We start from the raw sequence: 20,000 nt of genomic DNA on the forward strand, positions 1-20,000 counted from the left end.
GTTCTCTCTTCATTCTGTTTTCTGTTTGTCAGTATGTTGTTCTCTCTTCATTCTGTTTTCTGTTTGTCAGTATGTTGTTCTCTCTTCATTCTGTTTTCTGTTTGTCAGTATGTTCTCCTCTCTTCATTCTGTTTTCTGTTTGTCAGTATGTTGTTCTCCTCTCTTCATTCTGTTTGTCAGTATGTTCTCCTCTCTTCATTATGTTTTCTGTTTGTCAGTATGTTGTTCTCTCTTCATTATGTTTTCTGTTTGTCAGTATGTTGTTCTCTCTTCATTATGTTTTCTGTTTGTCAGTATGTTCTCTCTTCATTCTGTTTTCTGTTTGTCAGTATGTTGTTCTCTCTTCATTCTGTTTTCTGTTTGTCAGTATGTTCTCTCTTCATTCTGTTTTCTGTTTGTCAGTATGTTGTTCTCTCTTCATTCTGTTTTCTGTTTGTCAGTATGTTGTTCTCTCTTCATTCTGTTTTCTGTTTGTCAGTATGTTCTCTCTTCATTCTGTTTTCTGTTTGTCAGTATGTTGTTCTCTCTTCATTATGTTTTCTGTTTGTCAGTATGTTGTTCTCTCTTCATTATGTTTTCTGTTTGTCAGTATGTTCTCTCTTCATTCTGTTTTCTGTTTGTCAGTATGTTCTCCTCTCTTCATTCTGTTTTCTGTTTGTCAGTATGTTGTTCTCTCTTCATTCTGTTTTCTGTTTGTCAGTATGTTGTTCTCTCTTCATTCTGTTTTCTGTTTGTCAGTATGTTGTTCTCTCTTCATTATGTTTTCTGTTTGTCAGTATGTTCTCTCTTCATTCTGTTTTCTGTTTGTCAGTATGTTGTTCTCTCTTCATTCTGTTTTCTGTTTGTCAGTATGTTGTTCTCTCTTCATTCTGTTTTCTGTTTGTCAGTATGTTGTTCTCTCTTCATTCTGTTTTCTGTTTGTCAGTATGTTGTTCTCTCTTCATTCTGTTTTCTGTTTGTCAGTATGTTCTCCTCTCTTCATTATGTTTTCTGTTTGTCAGTATGTTGTTCTCTCTTCATTCTGTTTTCTGTTTGTCAGTATGTTGTTCTCTCTTCATTATGTTTTCTGTTTGTCAGTATGTTGTTCTCTCTTCATTCTGTTTGTCAGTATGTTGTTCTCTCTTCATTCTGTTTGTCAGTATGTTGTTCTCTCTTCATTCTGTTTTCTGTTTGTCAGTATGTTCTCCTCTCTTCATTCTGTTTTCTGTTTGTCAGTATGTTGTTCTCTCTTCATTATGTTTTCTGTTTGTCAGTATGTTGTTCTCTCTTCATTCTGTTTTCTGTTTGTCAGTATGTTGTTCTCTCTTCATTATGTTTTCTGTTTGTCAGTATGTTGTTCTCTCTTCATTCTGTTTTCTGTTTGTCAGTATGTTGTTCTCTCTTCATTCTGTTTTCTGTTTGTCAGTATGTTCTCCTCTCTTCATTATGTTTTCTGTTTGTCAGTATGTTGTTCTCTCTTCATTCTGTTTTCTGTTTGTCAGTATGTTGTTCTCTCTTCATTCTGTTTTCTGTTTGTCAGTATGTTGTTCTCTTTTCATTATGTTTTCTGTTTGTCAGTATGTTGTTCTCCTCTCTTCATTCTGTTTTCTGTTTGTCAGTATGTTGTTCTCTCTTCATTCTGTTTTCTGTTTGTCAGTATGTTGTTCTCCTCTCTTCATTCTGTTTTCTGTTTGTCAGTATGTTGTTCTCTCTTCATTCTGTTTTCTGTTTGTCAGTATGTTGTTCTCTCTTCATTCTGTTTTCTGTTTGTCAGTATGTTGTTCTCTCTTCATTCTGTTTGTCAGTATGTTGTTCTCTCTTCATTCTGTTTTCTGTTTGTCAGTATGTTGTTCTCTCTTCATTCTGTTTTCTGTTTGTCAGTATGTTCTCCTCTCTTCATTATGTTTTCTGTTTGTCAGTATGTTCTCTCTTCATTCTGTTTTCTGTTTGTCAGTATGTTGTTCTCCTCTCTTCATTCTGTTTTCTGTTTGTCAGTATGTTGTTCTCTCTTCATTATGTTTTCTGTTTGTCAGTATGTTCTCCTCTCTTCATTCTGTTTTCTGTTTGTCAGTATGTTGTTCTCTCTTCATTATGTTTTCTGTTTGTCAGTATGTTCTCCTCTCTTCATTATGTTTTCTGTTTGTCAGTATGTTCTCTCTTCATTCTGTTTTCTGTTTGTCAGTATGTTGTTCTCCTCTCTTCATTCTGTTTTCTGTTTGTCAGTATGTTGTTCTCTCTTCATTATGTTTTCTGTTTGTCAGTATGTTCTCCTCTCTTCATTCTGTTTTCTGTTTGTCAGTATGTTGTTCTCTCTTCATTATGTTTTCTGTTTGTCAGTATGTTCTCTCTTCATTATGTTTTCTGTTTGTCAGTATGTTCTCTCTTCATTCTGTTTTCTGTTTGTCAGTATGTTGTTCTCTCTTCATTATGTTTTCTGTTTGTCAGTATGTTCTCCTCTCTTCATTCTGTTTTCTGTTTGTCAGTATGTTGTTCTCTCTTCATTATGTTTTCTGTTTGTCAGTATGTTCTCCTCTCTTCATTATGTTTTCTGTTTGTCAGTATGTTCTCCTCTCTTCATTCTGTTTTCTGTTTGTCAGTATGTTCTCCTCTCTTCATTCTGTTTTCTGTTTGTCAGTATGTTGTTCTCTCTTCATTATGTTTTCTGTTTGTCAGTATGTTGTTCTCTCTTCATTCTGTTTTCTGTTTGTCAGTATGTTCTCCTCTCTTCATTCTGTTTTCTGTTTGTCAGTATGTTCTCCTCTCTTCATTCTGTTTTCTGTTTGTCAGTATGTTGTTCTCTCTTCATTCTGTTTTCTGTTTGTCAGTATGTTGTTCTCCTCTCTTCATTATGTTTTCTGTTTGTCAGTATGTTGTTCTCTCTTCATTCTGTTTTCTGTTTGTCAGTATGTTGTTCTCTCTTCATTCTGTTTTCTGTTTGTCAGTATGTTGTTCTCTTTTCATTATGTTTTCTGTTTGTCAGTATGTTGTTCTCTCTTCATTCTGTTTTCTGTTTGTCAGTATGTTGTTCTCTTTTCATTATGTTTTCTGTTTGTCAGTATGTTCTCCTCTCTTCATTCTGTTTTCTGTTTGTCAGTATGTTCTCCTCTCTTCATTCTGTTTTCTGTTTGTCAGTATGTTGTTCTCTCTTCATTCTGTTTTCTGTTTGTCAGTATGTTGTTCTCCTCTCTTCATTCTGTTTTCTGTTTGTCAGTATGTTGTTCTCTCTTCATTCTGTTTTCTGTTTGTCAGTATGTTGTTCTCTCTTCATTCTGTTTTCTGTTTGTCAGTATGTTGTTCTCCTCTCTTCATTCTGTTTTCTGTTTGTCAGTATGTTGTTCTCTCTTCATTCTGTTTTCTGTTTGTCAGTATGTTGTTCTCTCTTCATTCTGTTTTCTGTTTGTCAGTATGTTGTTCTCTCTTCATTATGTTTTCTGTTTGTCAGTATGTTGTTCTCTCTTCATTCTGTTTTCTGTTTGTCAGTATGTTGTTCTCTCTTCATTCTGTTTTCTGTTTGTCAGTATGTTGTTCTCCTCTCTTCATTATGTTTTCTGTTTGTCAGTATGTTGTTCTCTCTTCATTCTGTTTTCTGTTTGTCAGTATGTTCTCTCTTCATTATGTTTTCTGTTTGTCAGTATGTTGTTCTCTCTTCATTATGTTTTCTGTTTGTCAGTATGTTTTTCTCTCTTCATTATGTTTTCTGTTTGTCAGTATGTTTTTCTCTCTTCATTATGTTTTCTGTTTGTCAGTATGTTCTCTCTTCATTATGTTTTCTGTTTGTCAGTATGTTGTTCTCTCTTCATTCTGTTTTCTGTTTGTCAGTATGTTGTTCTCTCTTCATTATGTTTTCTGTTTGTCAGTATGTTCTCCTCTCTTCATTCTGTTTTCTGTTTGTCAGTATGTTGTTCTCTCTTCATTATGTTTTCTGTTTGTCAGTATGTTGTTCTCTCTTCATTCTGTTTTCTGTTTGTCAGTATGTTGTTCTCTCTTCATTCTGTTTTCTGTTTGTCAGTATGTTGTTCTCTCTTCATTCTGTTTTCTGTTTGTCAGTATGTTGTTCTCTCTTCATTCTGTTTTCTGTTTGTCAGTATGTTGTTCTCTCTTCATTCTGTTTTCTGTTTGTCAGTATGTTGTTCTCTCTTCATTCTGTTTTCTGTTTGTCAGTATGTTGTTCTCTCTTCATTCTGTTTTCTGTTTGTCAGTATGTTGTTCTCTCTTCATTCTGTTTGTCAGTATGTTGTTCTCTCTTCATTCTGTTTTCTGTTTGTCAGTATGTTGTTCTCTCTTCATTCTGTTTTCTGTTTGTCAGTATGTTCTCCTCTCTTCATTATGTTTTCTGTTTGTCAGTATGTTGTTCTCTCTTCATTCTGTTTTCTGTTTGTCAGTATGTTGTTCTCCTCTCTTCATTCTGTTTTCTGTTTGTCAGTATGTTGTTCTCTCTTCATTATGTTTTCTGTTTGTCAGTATGTTCTCCTCTCTTCATTCTGTTTTCTGTTTGTCAGTATGTTGTTCTCTCTTCATTATGTTTTCTGTTTGTCAGTATGTTCTCTCTTCATTATGTTTTCTGTTTGTCAGTATGTTCTCTCTTCATTCTGTTTTCTGTTTGTCAGTATGTTGTTCTCTCTTCATTATGTTTTCTGTTTGTCAGTATGTTCTCCTCTCTTCATTATGGTTTCTGTTTGTCAGTATGTTCTCTCTTCATTCTGTTTTCTGTTTGTCAGTATGTTGTTCTCCTCTCTTCATTCTGTTTTCTGTTTGTCAGTATGTTGTTCTCTCTTCATTATGTTTTCTGTTTGTCAGTATGTTCTCCTCTCTTCATTCTGTTTTCTGTTTGTCAGTATGTTCTCTCTTCATTCTGTTTTCTGTTTGTCAGTATGTTGTTCTCTCTTCATTATGTTTTCTGTTTGTCAGTATGTTCTCCTCTCTTCATTCTGTTTTCTGTTTGTCAGTATGTTGTTCTCTCTTCATTATGTTTTCTGTTTGTCAGTATGTTCTCCTCTCTTCATTATGTTTTCTGTTTGTCAGTATGTTCTCCTCTCTTCATTCTGTTTTCTGTTTGTCAGTATGTTCTCCTCTCTTCATTCTGTTTTCTGTTTGTCAGTATGTTGTTCTCTCTTCATTATGTTTTCTGTTTGTCAGTATGTTCTCCTCTCTTCATTCTGTTTTCTGTTTGTCAGTATGTTCTCCTCTCTTCATTATGTTTTCTGTTTGTCAGTATGTTGTTCTCTCTTCATTATGTTTTCTGTTTGTCAGTATGTTGTTCTCTCTTCATTATGTTTTCTGTTTGTCAGTATGTTGTTCTCTCTTCATTCTGTTTTCTGTTTGTCAGTATGTTGTTCTCTCTTCATTATGTTTTCTGTTTGTCAGTATGTTGTTCTCTCTTCATTATGTTTTCTGTTTGTCAGTATGTTGTTCTCTCTTCATTCTGTTTTCTGTTTGTCAGTATGTTGTTCTCTCTTCATTATGTTTTCTGTTTGTCAGTATGTTCTCTCTTCATTCTGTTTTCTGTTTGTCAGTATGTTGTTCTCTCTTCATTCTGTTTTCTGTTTGTCAGTATGTTGTTCTCTCTTCATTATGTTTTCTGTTTGTCAGTATGTTGTTCTCTCTTCATTCTGTTTTCTGTTTGTCAGTATGTTGTTCTCTCTTCATTCTGTTTTCTGTTGGTCAGTATGTTGTTCTCTCTTCATTATGTTTTCTGTTTGTCAGTATGTTCTCCTCTCTTCATTCTGTTTTCTGTTTGTCAGTATGTTGTTCTCTCTTCATTATGTTTTCTGTTTGTCAGTATGTTGTTCTCTCTTCATTCTGTTTTCTGTTTGTCAGTATGTTGTTCTCTCTTCATTCTGTTTTCTGTTTGTCAGTATGTTGTTCTCTCTTCATTATGTTTTCTGTTGGTCAGTATGTTGTTCTCTCTTCATTCTGTTTTCTGTTTGTCAGTATGTTCTCTCTTCATTCTGTTTTCTGTTTGTCAGTATGTTGTTCTCCTCTCTTCATTCTGTTTTCTGTTTGTTAGTATGTTGTTCTCTCTTCATTATGTTTTCTGTTTGTCAGTATGTTCTCCTCTCTTCATTCTGTTTTCTGTTTGTCAGTATGTTGTTCTCTCTTCATTATGTTTTCTGTTTGTCAGTATGTTCTCTCTTCATTATGTTTTCTGTTTGTCAGTATGTTCTCTCTTCATTATGTTTTCTGTTTGTCAGTATGTTGTTCTCTCTTCATTATGTTTTCTGTTTGTCAGTATGTTCTCCTCTCTTCATTCTGTTTTCTGTTTGTCAGTATGTTCTCCTCTCTTCATTATGTTTTCTGTTTGTCAGTATGTTCTCCTCTCTTCATTCTGTTTTCTGTTTGTCAGTATGTTCTCCTCTCTTCATTCTGTTTTCTGTTTGTCAGTATGTTGTTCTCTCTTCATTCTGTTTGTCAGTATGTTGTTCTCTCTTCATTCTGTTTTCTGTTTGTCAGTATGTTGTTCTCCTCTCTTCATTATGTTTTCTGTTTGTCAGTATGTTGTTCTCCTCTCTTCATTATGTTTTCTGTTTGTCAGTATGTTGTTCTCTCTTCATTATGTTTTCTGTTTGTCAATATGTTCTCTCTTCATTCTGTTTTCTGTTTGTCAGTATGTTGTTCTCTCTTCATTCTGTTTTCTGTTTGTCAGTATGTTCTCTCTTCATTCTGTTTTCTGTTTGTCAGTATGTTCTTCTCTCTTCATTCTTTTTTCTGTTTGTCAGTATGTTGTTCTCTCTTCATTCTGTTTGTCAGTATGTTCTTCTCTCTTCATTCTTTTTTCTGTTTGTCAGTATGTTGTTCTCTCTTCATTATGTTTTCTGTTTGTCAGTATGTTGTTCTCTCTTCATTCTTTTTTCTGTTTGTCAGTATGTTCTTCTCTCTTCATTCTTTTTTCTGTTTGTCAGTATGTTGTTCTCTCTTCATTCTGTTTTCTGTTTGTCAGTATGTTCTTCTCTCTTCATTCTTTTTTCTGTTTGTCAGTATGTTGTTCTCTCTTCATTCTGTTTTCTGTTTGTCAGTATGTTGTTCTCTCTTCATTCTGTTTTCTGTTTGTCAGTATGTTCTTCTCTCTTCATTCTTTTTTCTGTTTGTCAGTATGTTGTTCTCTCTTCATTCTGTTTTCTGTTTGTCAGTATGTTGTTCTCTCTTCATTATGTTTTCTGTTTGTCAGTATGTTGTTCTCTCTTCATTATGTTTTCTGTTTGTCAGTATGTTGTTCTCTCTTCATTATGTTTTCTGTTTGTCAGTATGTTGTTCTCTCTTCATTCTGTTTTCTGTTTGTCAGTATGTTCTCCTCTCTTCATTCTGTTTTCTGTTTGTCAGTATGTTCTTCTCTCTTCATTCTGTTTGTCAGTATGTTGTTCTCTCTTCATTCTGTTTGTCAGTATGTTCTCCTCTCTTCATTCTGTTTTCTGTTTGTCAGTATGTTGTTCTCTCTTCATTCTGTTTGTCAGTATGTTGTTCTCTCTTCATTCTGTTTGTCAGTATGTTCTTCTCTCTTCATTCTGTTTTCTGTTTGTCAGTATGTTGTTCTCTCTTCATTCTGTTTGTCAGTATGTTCTCTCTTCATTCTGTTTTCTGTTTGTCAGTATGTTGTTCTCTCTTCATTCTGTTTTCTGTTTGTCAGTATGTTTTTCTCTCTTCATTCTGTTTTCTGTTTGTCAGTATGTTGTTCTCTCTTCATTCTGTTTTCTGTTTGTCAGTATGTTGTTCTCTCTTCATTCTGTTTTCTGTTTGTCAGTATGTTTTTCTCTCTTCATTCTGTTTTCTGTTTGTCAGTATGTTGTTCTCTCTTCATTATGTTTTCTGTTTGTCAGTATGTTGTTCTCTCTTCATTCTGTTTTCTGTTTGTCAGTATGTTCTCTCTTCATTATGTTTTCTGTTTGTCAGTATGTTCTCTCTTCATTCTGTTTTCTGTTTGTCAGTATGTTGTCCTCTCTTCATTATGTTTTCTGTTTGTCAGTATGTTGTTCTCTCTTCATTATGTTTTCTGTTTGTCAGTATGTTCTCTCTTCATTCTGTTTTCTGTTTGTCAGTATGTTGTTCTCTCTTCATTCTGTTTTCTGTTTGTCAGTATGTTGTTCTCTCTTCATTCTGTTTTCTGTTTGTCAGTATGTTGTTCTCTCTTCATTATGTTTTCTGTTTGTCAGTATGTTGTTCTCTCTTCATTATGTTTTCTGTTTGTCAGTATGTTCTCCTCTCTTCATTCTGTTTTCTGTTTGTCAGTATGTTGTTCTCTCTTCATTCTGTTTTCTGTTTGTCAGTATGTTGTTCTCTCTTCATTCTGTTTTCTGTTTGTCAGTATGTTGTTCTCTCTTCATTCTGTTTTCTGTTTGTCAGTATGTTCTCCTCTCTTCATTCTGTTTTCTGTTTGTCAGTATGTTGTTCTCCTCTCTTCATTCTGTTTGTCAGTATGTTCTCCTCTCTTCATTATGTTTTCTGTTTGTCAGTATGTTGTTCTCTCTTCATTATGTTTTCTGTTTGTCAGTATGTTGTTCTCTCTTCATTATGTTTTCTGTTTGTCAGTATGTTCTCTCTTCATTCTGTTTTCTGTTTGTCAGTATGTTGTTCTCTCTTCATTCTGTTTTCTGTTTGTCAGTATGTTCTCTCTTCATTCTGTTTTCTGTTTGTCAGTATGTTGTTCTCTCTTCATTCTGTTTTCTGTTTGTCAGTATGTTGTTCTCTCTTCATTCTGTTTTCTGTTTGTCAGTATGTTCTCTCTTCATTCTGTTTTCTGTTTGTCAGTATGTTGTTCTCTCTTCATTATGTTTTCTGTTTGTCAGTATGTTGTTCTCTCTTCATTATGTTTTCTGTTTGTCAGTATGTTGTTCTCTCTTCATTATGTTTTCTGTTTGTCAGTATGTTGTTCTCTCTTCATTCTGTTTTCTGTTTGTCAGTATGTTCTCCTCTCTTCATTCTGTTTTCTGTTTGTCAGTATGTTGTTCTCTCTTCATTCTGTTTTCTGTTTGTCAGTATGTTGTTCTCTCTTCATTATGTTTTCTGTTTGTCAGTATGTTGTTCTCTCTTCATTATGTTTTCTGTTTGTCAGTATGTTCTCTCTTCATTCTGTTTTCTGTTTGTCAGTATGTTGTTCTCTCTTCATTATGTTTTCTGTTTGTCAGTATGTTGTTCTCTCTTCATTCTGTTTTCTGTTTGTCAGTATGTTGTTCTCTCTTCATTCTGTTTTCTGTTTGTCAGTATGTTGTTCTCTCTTCATTCTGTTTTCTGTTTGTCAGTATGTTGTTCTCTCTTCATTATGTTTTCTGTTTGTCAGTATGTTGTTCTCTCTTCATTCTGTTTTCTGTTTGTCAGTATGTTGTTCTCTCTTCATTCTGTTTTCTGTTTGTCAGTATGTTGTTCTCTCTTCATTCTGTTTTCTGTTTGTCAGTATGTTGTTCTCTCTTCATTCTGTTTTCTGTTTGTCAGTATGTTGTTCTCTCTTCATTCTGTTTTCTGTTTGTCAGTATGTTGTTCTCTCTTCATTCTGTTTTCTGTTTGTCAGTATGTTCTCCTCTCTTCATTATGTTTTCTGTTTGTCAGTATGTTGTTCTCTCTTCATTCTGTTTTCTGTTTGTCAGTATGTTGTTCTCTCTTCATTATGTTTTCTGTTTGTCAGTATGTTGTTCTCTCTTCATTCTGTTTGTCAGTATGTTGTTCTCTCTTCATTCTGTTTGTCAGTATGTTGTTCTCTCTTCATTCTGTTTTCTGTTTGTCAGTATGTTCTCCTCTCTTCATTCTGTTTTCTGTTTGTCAGTATGTTGTTCTCTCTTCATTATGTTTTCTGTTTGTCAGTATGTTGTTCTCTCTTCATTCTGTTTTCTGTTTGTCAGTATGTTGTTCTCTCTTCATTATGTTTTCTGTTTGTCAGTATGTTGTTCTCTCTTCATTCTGTTTTCTGTTTGTCAGTATGTTGTTCTCTCTTCATTCTGTTTTCTGTTTGTCAGTATGTTCTCCTCTCTTCATTATGTTTTCTGTTTGTCAGTATGTTGTTCTCTCTTCATTCTGTTTTCTGTTTGTCAGTATGTTGTTCTCTCTTCATTCTGTTTTCTGTTTGTCAGTATGTTGTTCTCTTTTCATTATGTTTTCTGTTTGTCAGTATGTTGTTCTCCTCTCTTCATTCTGTTTTCTGTTTGTCAGTATGTTGTTCTCTCTTCATTCTGTTTTCTGTTTGTCAGTATGTTGTTCTCCTCTCTTCATTCTGTTTTCTGTTTGTCAGTATGTTGTTCTCTCTTCATTCTGTTTTCTGTTTGTCAGTATGTTGTTCTCTCTTCATTCTGTTTTCTGTTTGTCAGTATGTTGTTCTCTCTTCATTCTGTTTGTCAGTATGTTGTTCTCTCTTCATTCTGTTTTCTGTTTGTCAGTATGTTGTTCTCTCTTCATTCTGTTTTCTGTTTGTCAGTATGTTCTCCTCTCTTCATTATGTTTTCTGTTTGTCAGTATGTTCTCTCTTCATTCTGTTTTCTGTTTGTCAGTATGTTGTTCTCCTCTCTTCATTCTGTTTTCTGTTTGTCAGTATGTTGTTCTCTCTTCATTATGTTTTCTGTTTGTCAGTATGTTCTCCTCTCTTCATTCTGTTTTCTGTTTGTCAGTATGTTGTTCTCTCTTCATTATGTTTTCTGTTTGTCAGTATGTTCTCCTCTCTTCATTATGTTTTCTGTTTGTCAGTATGTTCTCTCTTCATTCTGTTTTCTGTTTGTCAGTATGTTGTTCTCCTCTCTTCATTCTGTTTTCTGTTTGTCAGTATGTTGTTCTCTCTTCATTATGTTTTCTGTTTGTCAGTATGTTCTCCTCTCTTCATTCTGTTTTCTGTTTGTCAGTATGTTGTTCTCTCTTCATTATGTTTTCTGTTTGTCAGTATGTTCTCTCTTCATTATGTTTTCTGTTTGTCAGTATGTTCTCTCTTCATTCTGTTTTCTGTTTGTCAGTATGTTGTTCTCTCTTCATTATGTTTTCTGTTTGTCAGTATGTTCTCCTCTCTTCATTCTGTTTTCTGTTTGTCAGTATGTTGTTCTCTCTTCATTATGTTTTCTGTTTGTCAGTATGTTCTCCTCTCTTCATTATGTTTTCTGTTTGTCAGTATGTTCTCCTCTCTTCATTCTGTTTTCTGTTTGTCAGTATGTTCTCCTCTCTTCATTCTGTTTTCTGTTTGTCAGTATGTTGTTCTCTCTTCATTATGTTTTCTGTTTGTCAGTATGTTGTTCTCTCTTCATTCTGTTTTCTGTTTGTCAGTATGTTCTCCTCTCTTCATTATGTTTTCTGTTTGTCAGTATGTTGTTCTCTCTTCATTCTGTTTTCTGTTTGTCAGTATGTTGTTCTCTCTTCATTCTGTTTTCTGTTTGTCAGTATGTTGTTCTCTTTTCATTATGTTTTCTGTTTGTCAGTATGTTGTTCTCTCTTCATTCTGTTTTCTGTTTGTCAGTATGTTGTTCTCTTTTCATTATGTTTTCTGTTTGTCAGTATGTTCTCCTCTCTTCATTCTGTTTTCTGTTTGTCAGTATGTTCTCCTCTCTTCATTCTGTTTTCTGTTTGTCAGTATGTTGTTCTCTCTTCATTCTGTTTTCTGTTTGTCAGTATGTTGTTCTCCTCTCTTCATTCTGTTTTCTGTTTGTCAGTATGTTGTTCTCTCTTCATTCTGTTTTCTGTTTGTCAGTATGTTGTTCTCTCTTCATTCTGTTTTCTGTTTGTCAGTATGTTGTTCTCCTCTCTTCATTCTGTTTTCTGTTTGTCAGTATGTTGTTCTCTCTTCATTCTGTTTTCTGTTTGTCAGTATGTTGTTCTCTCTTCATTCTGTTTTCTGTTTGTCAGTATGTTGTTCTCTCTTCATTATGTTTTCTGTTTGTCAGTATGTTGTTCTCTCTTCATTCTGTTTTCTGTTTGTCAGTATGTTGTTCTCTCTTCATTCTGTTTTCTGTTTGTCAGTATGTTGTTCTCCTCTCTTCATTATGTTTTCTGTTTGTCAGTATGTTGTTCTCTCTTCATTCTGTTTTCTGTTTGTCAGTATGTTCTCTCTTCATTATGTTTTCTGTTTGTCAGTATGTTGTTCTCTCTTCATTCTGTTTTCTGTTTGTCAGTATGTTGTTCTCTCTTCATTCTGTTTTCTGTTTGTCAGTATGTTGTTCTCTCTTCATTCTGTTTTCTGTTTGTCAGTATGTTGTTCTCTCTTCATTCTGTTTTCTGTTTGTCAGTATGTTGTTCTCTCTTCATTCTGTTTTCTGTTTGTCAGTATGTTGTTCTCTCTTCATTCTGTTTTCTGTTTGTCAGTATGTTGTTCTCTCTTCATTCTGTTTGTCAGTATGTTGTTCTCTCTTCATTCTGTTTTCTGTTTGTCAGTATGTTGTTCTCTCTTCATTCTGTTTTCTGTTTGTCAGTATGTTCTCCTCTCTTCATTATGTTTTCTGTTTGTCAGTATGTTCTCTCTTCATTCTGTTTTCTGTTTGTCAGTATGTTGTTCTCCTCTCTTCATTCTGTTTTCTGTTTGTCAGTATGTTGTTCTCTCTTCATTATGTTTTCTGTTTGTCAGTATGTTCTCCTCTCTTCATTCTGTTTTCTGTTTGTCAGTATGTTGTTCTCTCTTCATTATGTTTTCTGTTTGTCAGTATGTTCTCTCTTCATTATGTTTTCTGTTTGTCAGTATGTTCTCTCTTCATTCTGTTTTCTGTTTGTCAGTATGTTGTTCTCTCTTCATTATGTTTTCTGTTTGTCAGTATGTTCTCCTCTCTTCATTATGTTTTCTGTTTGTCAGTATGTTCTCTCTTCATTCTGTTTTCTGTTTGTCAGTATGTTGTTCTCCTCTCTTCATTCTGTTTTCTGTTTGTCAGTATGTTGTTCTCTCTTCATTATGTTTTCTGTTTGTCAGTATGTTCTCCTCTCTTCATTCTGTTTTCTGTTTGTCAGTATGTTGTTCTCTCTTCATTATGTTTTCTGTTTGTCAGTATGTTCTCTCTTCATTATGTTTTCTGTTTGTCAGTATGTTCTCTCTTCATTCTGTTTTCTGTTTGTCAGTATGTTGTTCTCTCTTCATTATGTTTTCTGTTTGTCAGTATGTTCTCCTCTCTTCATTCTGTTTTCTGTTTGTCAGTATGTTCTCCTCTCTTCATTCTGTTTTCTGTTTGTCAGTATGTTGTTCTCTCTTCATTCTGTTTTCTGTTTGTCAGTATGTTCTCCTCTCTTCATTCTGTCTTCTGTTTGTCAGTATGTTGTTCTCTTCATTATGTTTTCTGTTTGTCAGTATGTTGTTCTCTCTTCATTCTGTTTTCTGTTTGTCAGTATGTTGTTCTCTCTTCATTATGTTTTCTGTTTGTCAGTATGTTCTCCTCTCTTCATTATGTTTTCTGTTTGTCAGTATGTTCTCCTCTCTTCATTCTGTTTTCTGTTTGTCAGTATGTTCTCCTCTCTTCATTCTGTTTTCTGTTTGTCAGTATGTTGTTCTCTCTTCATTATGTTTTCTGTTTGTCAGTATGTTCTCCTCTCTTCATTCTGTTTTCTGTTTGTCAGTATGTTCTCCTCTCTTCATTATGTTTTCTGTTTGTCAGTATGTTGTTCTCTCTTCATTATGTTTTCTGTTTGTCAGTATGTTGTTCTCTCTTCATTCTGTTTTCTGTTTGTCAGTATGTTGTTCTCTCTTCATTATGTTTTCTGTTTGTCAGTATGTTGTTCTCTCTTCATTATGTTTTCTGTTTGTCAGTATGTTGTTCTCTCTTCATTCTGTTTTCTGTTTGTCAGTATGTTGTTCTCTCTTCATTATGTTTTCTGTTTGTCAGTATGTTCTCTCTTCATTCTGTTTTCTGTTTGTCAGTATGTTGTTCTCTCTTCATTCTGTTTTCTGTTTGTCAGTATGTTGTTCTCTCTTCATTATGTTTTCTGTTTGTCAGTATGTTGTTCTCTCTTCATTCTGTTTTCTGTTTGTCAGTATGTTGTTCTCTCTTCATTATGTTTTCTGTTTGTCAGTATGTTGTTCTCTCTTCATTATGTTTTCTGTTTGTCAGTATGTTGTTCTCTCTTCATTCTGTTTTCTGTTTGTCAGTATGTTGTTCTCTCTTCATTCTGTTTTCTGTTTGTCAGTATGTTGTTCTCTCTTCATTATGTTTTCTGTTGGTCAGTATGTTGTTCTCTCTTCATTCTGTTTTCTGTTTGTCAGTATGTTCTCTCTTCATTCTGTTTTCTGTTTGTCAGTATGTTGTTCTCCTCTCTTCATTCTGTTTTCTGTTTGTTAGTATGTTCTCCTCTCTTCATTCTGTTTTCTGTTTGTCAGTATGTTGTTCTCTCTTCATTATGTTTTCTGTTTGTCAGTATGTTCTCTCTTCATTATGTTTTCTGTTTGTCAGTATGTTCTCTCTTCATTATGTTTTCTGTTTGTCAGTATGTTCTCCTCTCTTCATTCTGTTTTCTGTTTGTCAGTATGTTCTCCTCTCTTCATTATGTTTTCTGTTTGTCAGTATGTTCTCTCTTCATTATGTTTTCTGTTTGTCAGTATGTTCTCTCTTCATTATGTTTTCTGTTTGTCAGTATGTTCTCCTCTCTTCATTCTGTTTTCTGTTTGTCAGTATGTTCTCCTCTCTTCATTATGTTTTCTGTTTGTCAGTATGTTCTCCTCTCTTCATTCTGTTTTCTGTTTGTCAGTATGTTGTTCTCTCTTCATTATGTTTTCTGTTTGTCAGTATGTTCTCCTCTCTTCATTCTGTTTTCTGTTTGTCAGTATGTTCTCCTCTCTTCATTATGTTTTCTGTTTGTCAGTATGTTCTCCTCTCTTCATTCTGTTTTCTGTTTGTCAGTATGTTGTTCTCTCTTCATTATGTTTTCTGTTTGTCAGTATGTTCTCCTCTCTTCATTATGTTTTCTGTTTGTCAGTATGTTCTCCTCTCTTCATTCTGTTTTCTGTTTGTCAGTATGTTCTCCTCTCTTCATTCTGTTTTCTGTTTGTCAGTATGTTGTTCTCTCTTCATTATGTTTTCTGTTTGTCAGTATGTTCTCCTCTCTTCATTCTGTTTTCTGTTTGTCAGTATGTTGTTCTCTCTTCATTCTGTTTTCTGTTTGTCAGTATGTTCTCCTCTCTTCATTATGTTTTCTGTTTGTCAGTATGTTCTCCTCTCTTCATTCTGTTTTCTGTTTGTCAGTATGTTCTCTCTTCATTCTGTTTGTCAGTATGTTGTTCTCTCTTCATTATGTTTTCTGTTTGTCAGTATGTTCTCCTCTCTTCATTATGTTTTCTGTTTGTCAGTATGTTGTTCTCTCTTCATTATGTTTTCTGTTTGTCAGTATGTTGTTCTCTCTTCATTATGTTTTCTGTTTGTCAGTATGTTCTCTCTTCATTATGTTTTCTGTTTGTCAGTATGTTCTCTCTTCATTCTGTTTTCTGTTTGTCAGTATGTTGTTCTTCTCTCTTCATTCTGTTTTCTGTTTGTCAGTATGTTGTTCTCTCTTCATTCTGTTTTCTGTTTGTCAGTATGTTGTTCTCTCTTCATTCTGTTTTCTGTTGGTCAGTATGTTGTTCTCTCTTCATTATGTTTTCTGTTTGTCAGTATGTTGTTCTCTCTTCATTATGTTTTCTGTTTGTCAGTATGTTTTTCTCTCTTCATTATGTTTTCTGTTTGTCAGTATGTTGTTCTCTCTTCATTCTGTTTTCTGTTTGTCAGTATGTTTTTCTCTCTTCATTATGTTTTCTGTTTGTCAGTATGTTTTTCTCTCTTCATTCTGTTTTCTGTTTGTCAGTATGTTGTTCTCTCTTCATTCTGTTTTCTGTTTGTCAGTATGTTTTTCTCTCTTCATTATGTTTTCTGTTTGTCAGTATGTTTTTCTCTCTTCATTATGTTTTCTGTTTGTCAGTATGTTCTCCTCTCTTCATTCTGTTTTCTGTTTGTCAGTATGTTTTTCTCTCTTCATTATGTTTTCTGTTTGTCAGTATGTTGTTCTCTCTTCATTATGTTTTCTGTTTGTCAGTATGTTCTCCTCTCTTCATTATGTTTTCTGTTTGTCAGTATGTTGTTCTCTCTTCATTATGTTTTCTGTTTGTCAGTATGTTGTTCTCCTCTCTTCATTATGTTTTCTGTTTGTCAGTATGTTCTCTCTTCATTATGTTTTCTGTTTGTCAGTATGTTGTTCTCTCTTCATTCTGTTTTCTGTTTGTCAGTATGTTGTTCTCCTCTCTTCATTCTGTTTTCTGTTTGTCAGTATGTTGTTCTCTCTTCATTCTGTTTTCTGTTTGTCAGTATGTTGTTCTCTCTTCATTCTGTTTTCTGTTTGTCAGTATGTTGTTCTCTCTTCATTCTGTTTTCTGTTTGTCAGTATGTTGTTCTCTCTTCATTCTGTTTTCTGTTTGTCAGTATGTTGTTCTCTCTTCATTATGTTTTCTGTTTGTCAGTATGTTCTCTCTTCATTCTGTTTTCTGTTTGTCAGTATGTTGTTCTCTCTTCATTATGTTTTCTGTTTGTCAGTATGTTGTTCTCTCTTCATTCTGTTTTCTGTTTGTCAGTATGTTGTTCTCCTCTCTTCATTCTGTTTTCTGTTTGTCAGTATGTTGTTCTCTCTTCATTCTGTTTTCTGTTTGTCAGTATGTTGTTCTCTCTTCATTATGTTTTCTGTTTGTCAGTATGTTGTTCTCTCTTCATTATGTTTTCTGTTTGTCAGTATGTTGTTCTCCTCTCTTTTGTGGATGTTGTCATTCCATTGGATTACACATAGCATTGATATAAAGACAAATATTGTCATTATAACGTCGTGTAGCGGACTCTGTTGCTTCGGCCGCTACTTCCGCGTTGTTTATTTACGTCACGTCTTACCTCAGGAAATCCCCCTCCCCCCCTCCCATCTGACAGGGATAGTCTCGCCCCCCCCTGACAGGGATAGTCCCCCGCTGTGAGGAGCATATCTGAACAGCTAGGTCGGGAGAATCTCCGGAGCGGTCCTCCTGTAATTATCTAGATATTATCCGGAGTGCATATATGAAAACGGCTATGCAGAGACCCTGACTGTGAACATGTATCCATTCATGTATGAATGTTTTAATCATTTTGAAACAGAGAAAGGAAAAGACTTCAGTTTTCTAATTAAGTTATTTATTTGTGCGACATTATTTGATATAAGTCTTATAAAGACAGAATGGGGGGGCAGAAACCTCACAATGAATACATAAATCAAAGTAGAAGCCACACTAATAAAAACAGTGAAGTAATGTGACCCAAACAGAACACTGAGGCTTTTCTACTCTCATTCTTGTTTTCTTCTTTTATAAACAGTCTGACTTTGTGTCTTCAGGTCTCACCTGTTCAGGAAACGTATCACACCTGGGCTTATATAATGGCTCAGTGTCCCTCACAGACTCTGGTTCACCCTGCCTCAAGTGGACCGACTTCCCAGACTACATCCAGCAGTACCCGAACCGAGGCTTGGGAGATCACAACCACTGCAGAAACCCCGACCGAGAGCCTCGACCCTGGTGTTTCTTCAGACAGAGCTCAGGAGCTGTCAGCTGGGAGCACTGTGACTGTCTGACAGGTAAGATACACACAGGTGTTGTTGAGATATCTGCTGTCTGACAGGTGATCATGAAGTACCTGCTGTCTGACAGGTGATCATGAAGTACCTGCTGTCCATTGTGAATGTTTTCTGCAGGTGAAGCCAGATTGGTGGGGGGGTTATCAGGTAAAAGTGGGCGTGTGGAGGTCTACCTGAATGGCCAGTGGGGGGCGGTATGTGACACACACTGGAGCTACCTTGATGCTAGTGTCATCTGCAGACAGCTGGGACTGGGGTGAGTCCCACATCAATGAAACACAACACAAGCTGTCATAACCAGGAGTGCAGTGACTCTGCCCCCTAGGTTACAGTTTTACTGATGTGTGTCTTTGAACTTGTTTTTCTGTGGATATGTTCTGTATGCAGTGAGATCGGTGAAGTTCTGCACAATTCAAACTTCGGACCAGCATCCGTCATTCACCTCGAGCGTCTGGGTTGCCGTGGAAATGAAAAGTCCCTGCTGGAGTGCCAGAGAAGGAAGTTTTTCATCAATGACTGTCACCATGGCAACGAAGCAGGGCTGGTTTGTGATGAGCCTGGAGGTAAGTCTGATTATTTCACAGGCGTAGATTCCCTTGTTGTTTTTCAGGTGTAGTTTTACCTGTTGTTCTCAGGTGTGGTGTTACCTGTTGTTCTCAGGTATTGTGTTACCTGTTGTTCTCAGGTGTTGTGTTACCTGTTGTTCTCAGGTATTGTGTTACCTGTTGTTCTCAGGTATTGTGTTACCTTTTGTTCTCAGGTGTTGTGTTACCTGTTGTTCTCAGGTGTTGTGTTACCTGTTGTTCTCAGGTATTGTGTTACCTTTTGTTCTCAGGTGTAATGTTACCTGTTGTTCTCAGGTATTGTGTTACCTGTTGTTCTCAGGTGTAGTTTTACCTGTTGTTCTCAGGTATTGTGTTACCTTTTGTTCTCAGGTGTAGTTTTACCTGTTGTTCTCATGTATAGTTTTACCTGTTGTTCCTCAGGTGTAGTTCTACATGTTGTTCCTCAGGTGTAGTTTTACCTGTTGTTCTCAGGTTTAGTTCTACATGTTGTTCCTCAGGTGTAGTTTTACTTGTTGTTCTCAGGTGTGGTGTTACCTGTTGTTCTCAGGTGTAGTTTTATCTGTTGTTCTCAGGTCTTGTGTTACCTTTTGTTCTCAGGTGTAGTTTTACCTGTTGTTCTCAGGTATTGTGTTACCTTTTGTTCTCAGGTGTAGTTTTACCTGTTGTTCTCAGGTGTAATGTTACCTGTTGTTCTCAGGTATTGTGTTACCTGTTGTTCTCAGGTGTAGTTTTACCTGTTGTTCTCAGGTATTGTGTTACCTTTTGTTCTCAGGTGTAGTTTTACCTGTTGTTCTCATGTATAGTTTTACCTGTTGTTCCTCAGGTGTAGTTCTACATGTTGTTCCTCAGGTGTAGTTTTACCTGTTGTTCTCATGTATAGTTTTACCTGTTGTTCCTCAGGTGTAGTTCTACATGTTGTTCCTCAGGTGTAGTTTTACCTGTTGTTCTCAGGTTTAGTTCTACATGTTGTTCCTCAGGTGTAGTTTTACTTGTTGTTCTCAGGTGTGGTGTTACCTGTTGTTCTCAGGTGTAGTTTTATCTGTTGTTCTCAGGTCTTGTGTTACCTTTTGTTCTCAGGTGTAGTTTTACCTGTTGTTCTCAGGTATTGTGTTACCTTTTGTTCTCAGGTGTAGTTTTACCTGTTGTTCTCAGGTGTAATGTTACCTGTTGTTCTCAGGTATTGTGTTACCTGTTGTTCTCAGGTGTAGTTTTACCTGTTGTTCTCAGGTATTGTGTTACCTTTTGTTCTCAGGTGTAGTTTTACCTGTTGTTCTCAGGTGTAGTTTTACGTGTTGTTCTCAGGTGTAGTTTTACCTGTTGTTCTCAGATGTGGTGTTACCTGTTGTTCTCAGATGTGGTGTTACCTGTTGTTTCTCAGGTGTTGGTATCCCGTTGAGGCTGGTTGGAGGTGTGGAGCAGTTTGAGGGTCGTGTGGAGGTGTATCATAACGGCAGGTGGGGAACAATATGTGATAATCAGTGGGATGATGCTGATGCTGAGGTGGCCTGCAGACAGTTGGGACTCAGGTAAGAAACAGGTCACCTGAGCTGACTCACCTTGTTTAATGTGTTCTGATGTGAAAGTGTCAGTTACTAAATGATTGAATTTGATAATTTATAAATTATTAATATAAATAATAATCTTTTCCATCCATTTGTTTCATGATGTTTCTTTATACCTACTGAAAGGGGCGTGGCCAAGGCATGGTCCTGGGCTCACTTTGGTGCTGGTTCTGGACCGATCTGGTTGGATGGCGTCCAGTGTTCAGGAAACGAGTTCTCCCTGGATGAGTGTCCTCGGAACGAGTGGCAGCAACACAGCTGTCAACACCTGGAGGACGCAGGAGTGTCCTGCAACCCACACACAGGTCACACTACACCTGCACACACACCTAAAAACACACACACATGCCTGCAAACACACACACACACACACACTTGCATGCACGCACTCACTATGGAATTGTTCTCT

The 20,000-nt window shown here is 35.6% G+C and overlaps 1 protein-coding gene and 1 long non-coding RNA gene across 2 annotated transcripts in view; both read left to right on the forward strand.

Moving 5' to 3' along the window:
- si:ch211-51a6.2 (neurotrypsin) overlaps positions 1-20,000 on the forward strand; it is a 51,934-nt gene that overhangs the window by 8,870 nt on the left and 23,064 nt on the right. The window contains exons 3-7 of the mRNA XM_061039364.1: positions 17,224-17,463; positions 17,581-17,719; positions 17,851-18,026; positions 19,408-19,555; positions 19,718-19,896. Of these exons, the coding sequence (XP_060895347.1) occupies positions 17,224-17,463; positions 17,581-17,719; positions 17,851-18,026; positions 19,408-19,555; positions 19,718-19,896 (882 nt within the window). The remainder of the gene's footprint in view (positions 1-17,223; positions 17,464-17,580; positions 17,720-17,850; positions 18,027-19,407; positions 19,556-19,717; positions 19,897-20,000) is intronic.
- Positions 102-7,478, forward strand: LOC132976012 (uncharacterized). Its single transcript, XR_009673351.1, has 3 exons — positions 102-217; positions 1,078-1,176; positions 7,297-7,478. It is a non-coding gene; the product is annotated as an uncharacterized LOC132976012 (long non-coding RNA).

Source organism: Labrus mixtus, chromosome 6 (assembly GCF_963584025.1).
Source record: "Labrus mixtus chromosome 6, fLabMix1.1, whole genome shotgun sequence".
NCBI lineage: Eukaryota > Metazoa > Chordata > Actinopteri > Labriformes > Labridae > Labrus > Labrus mixtus.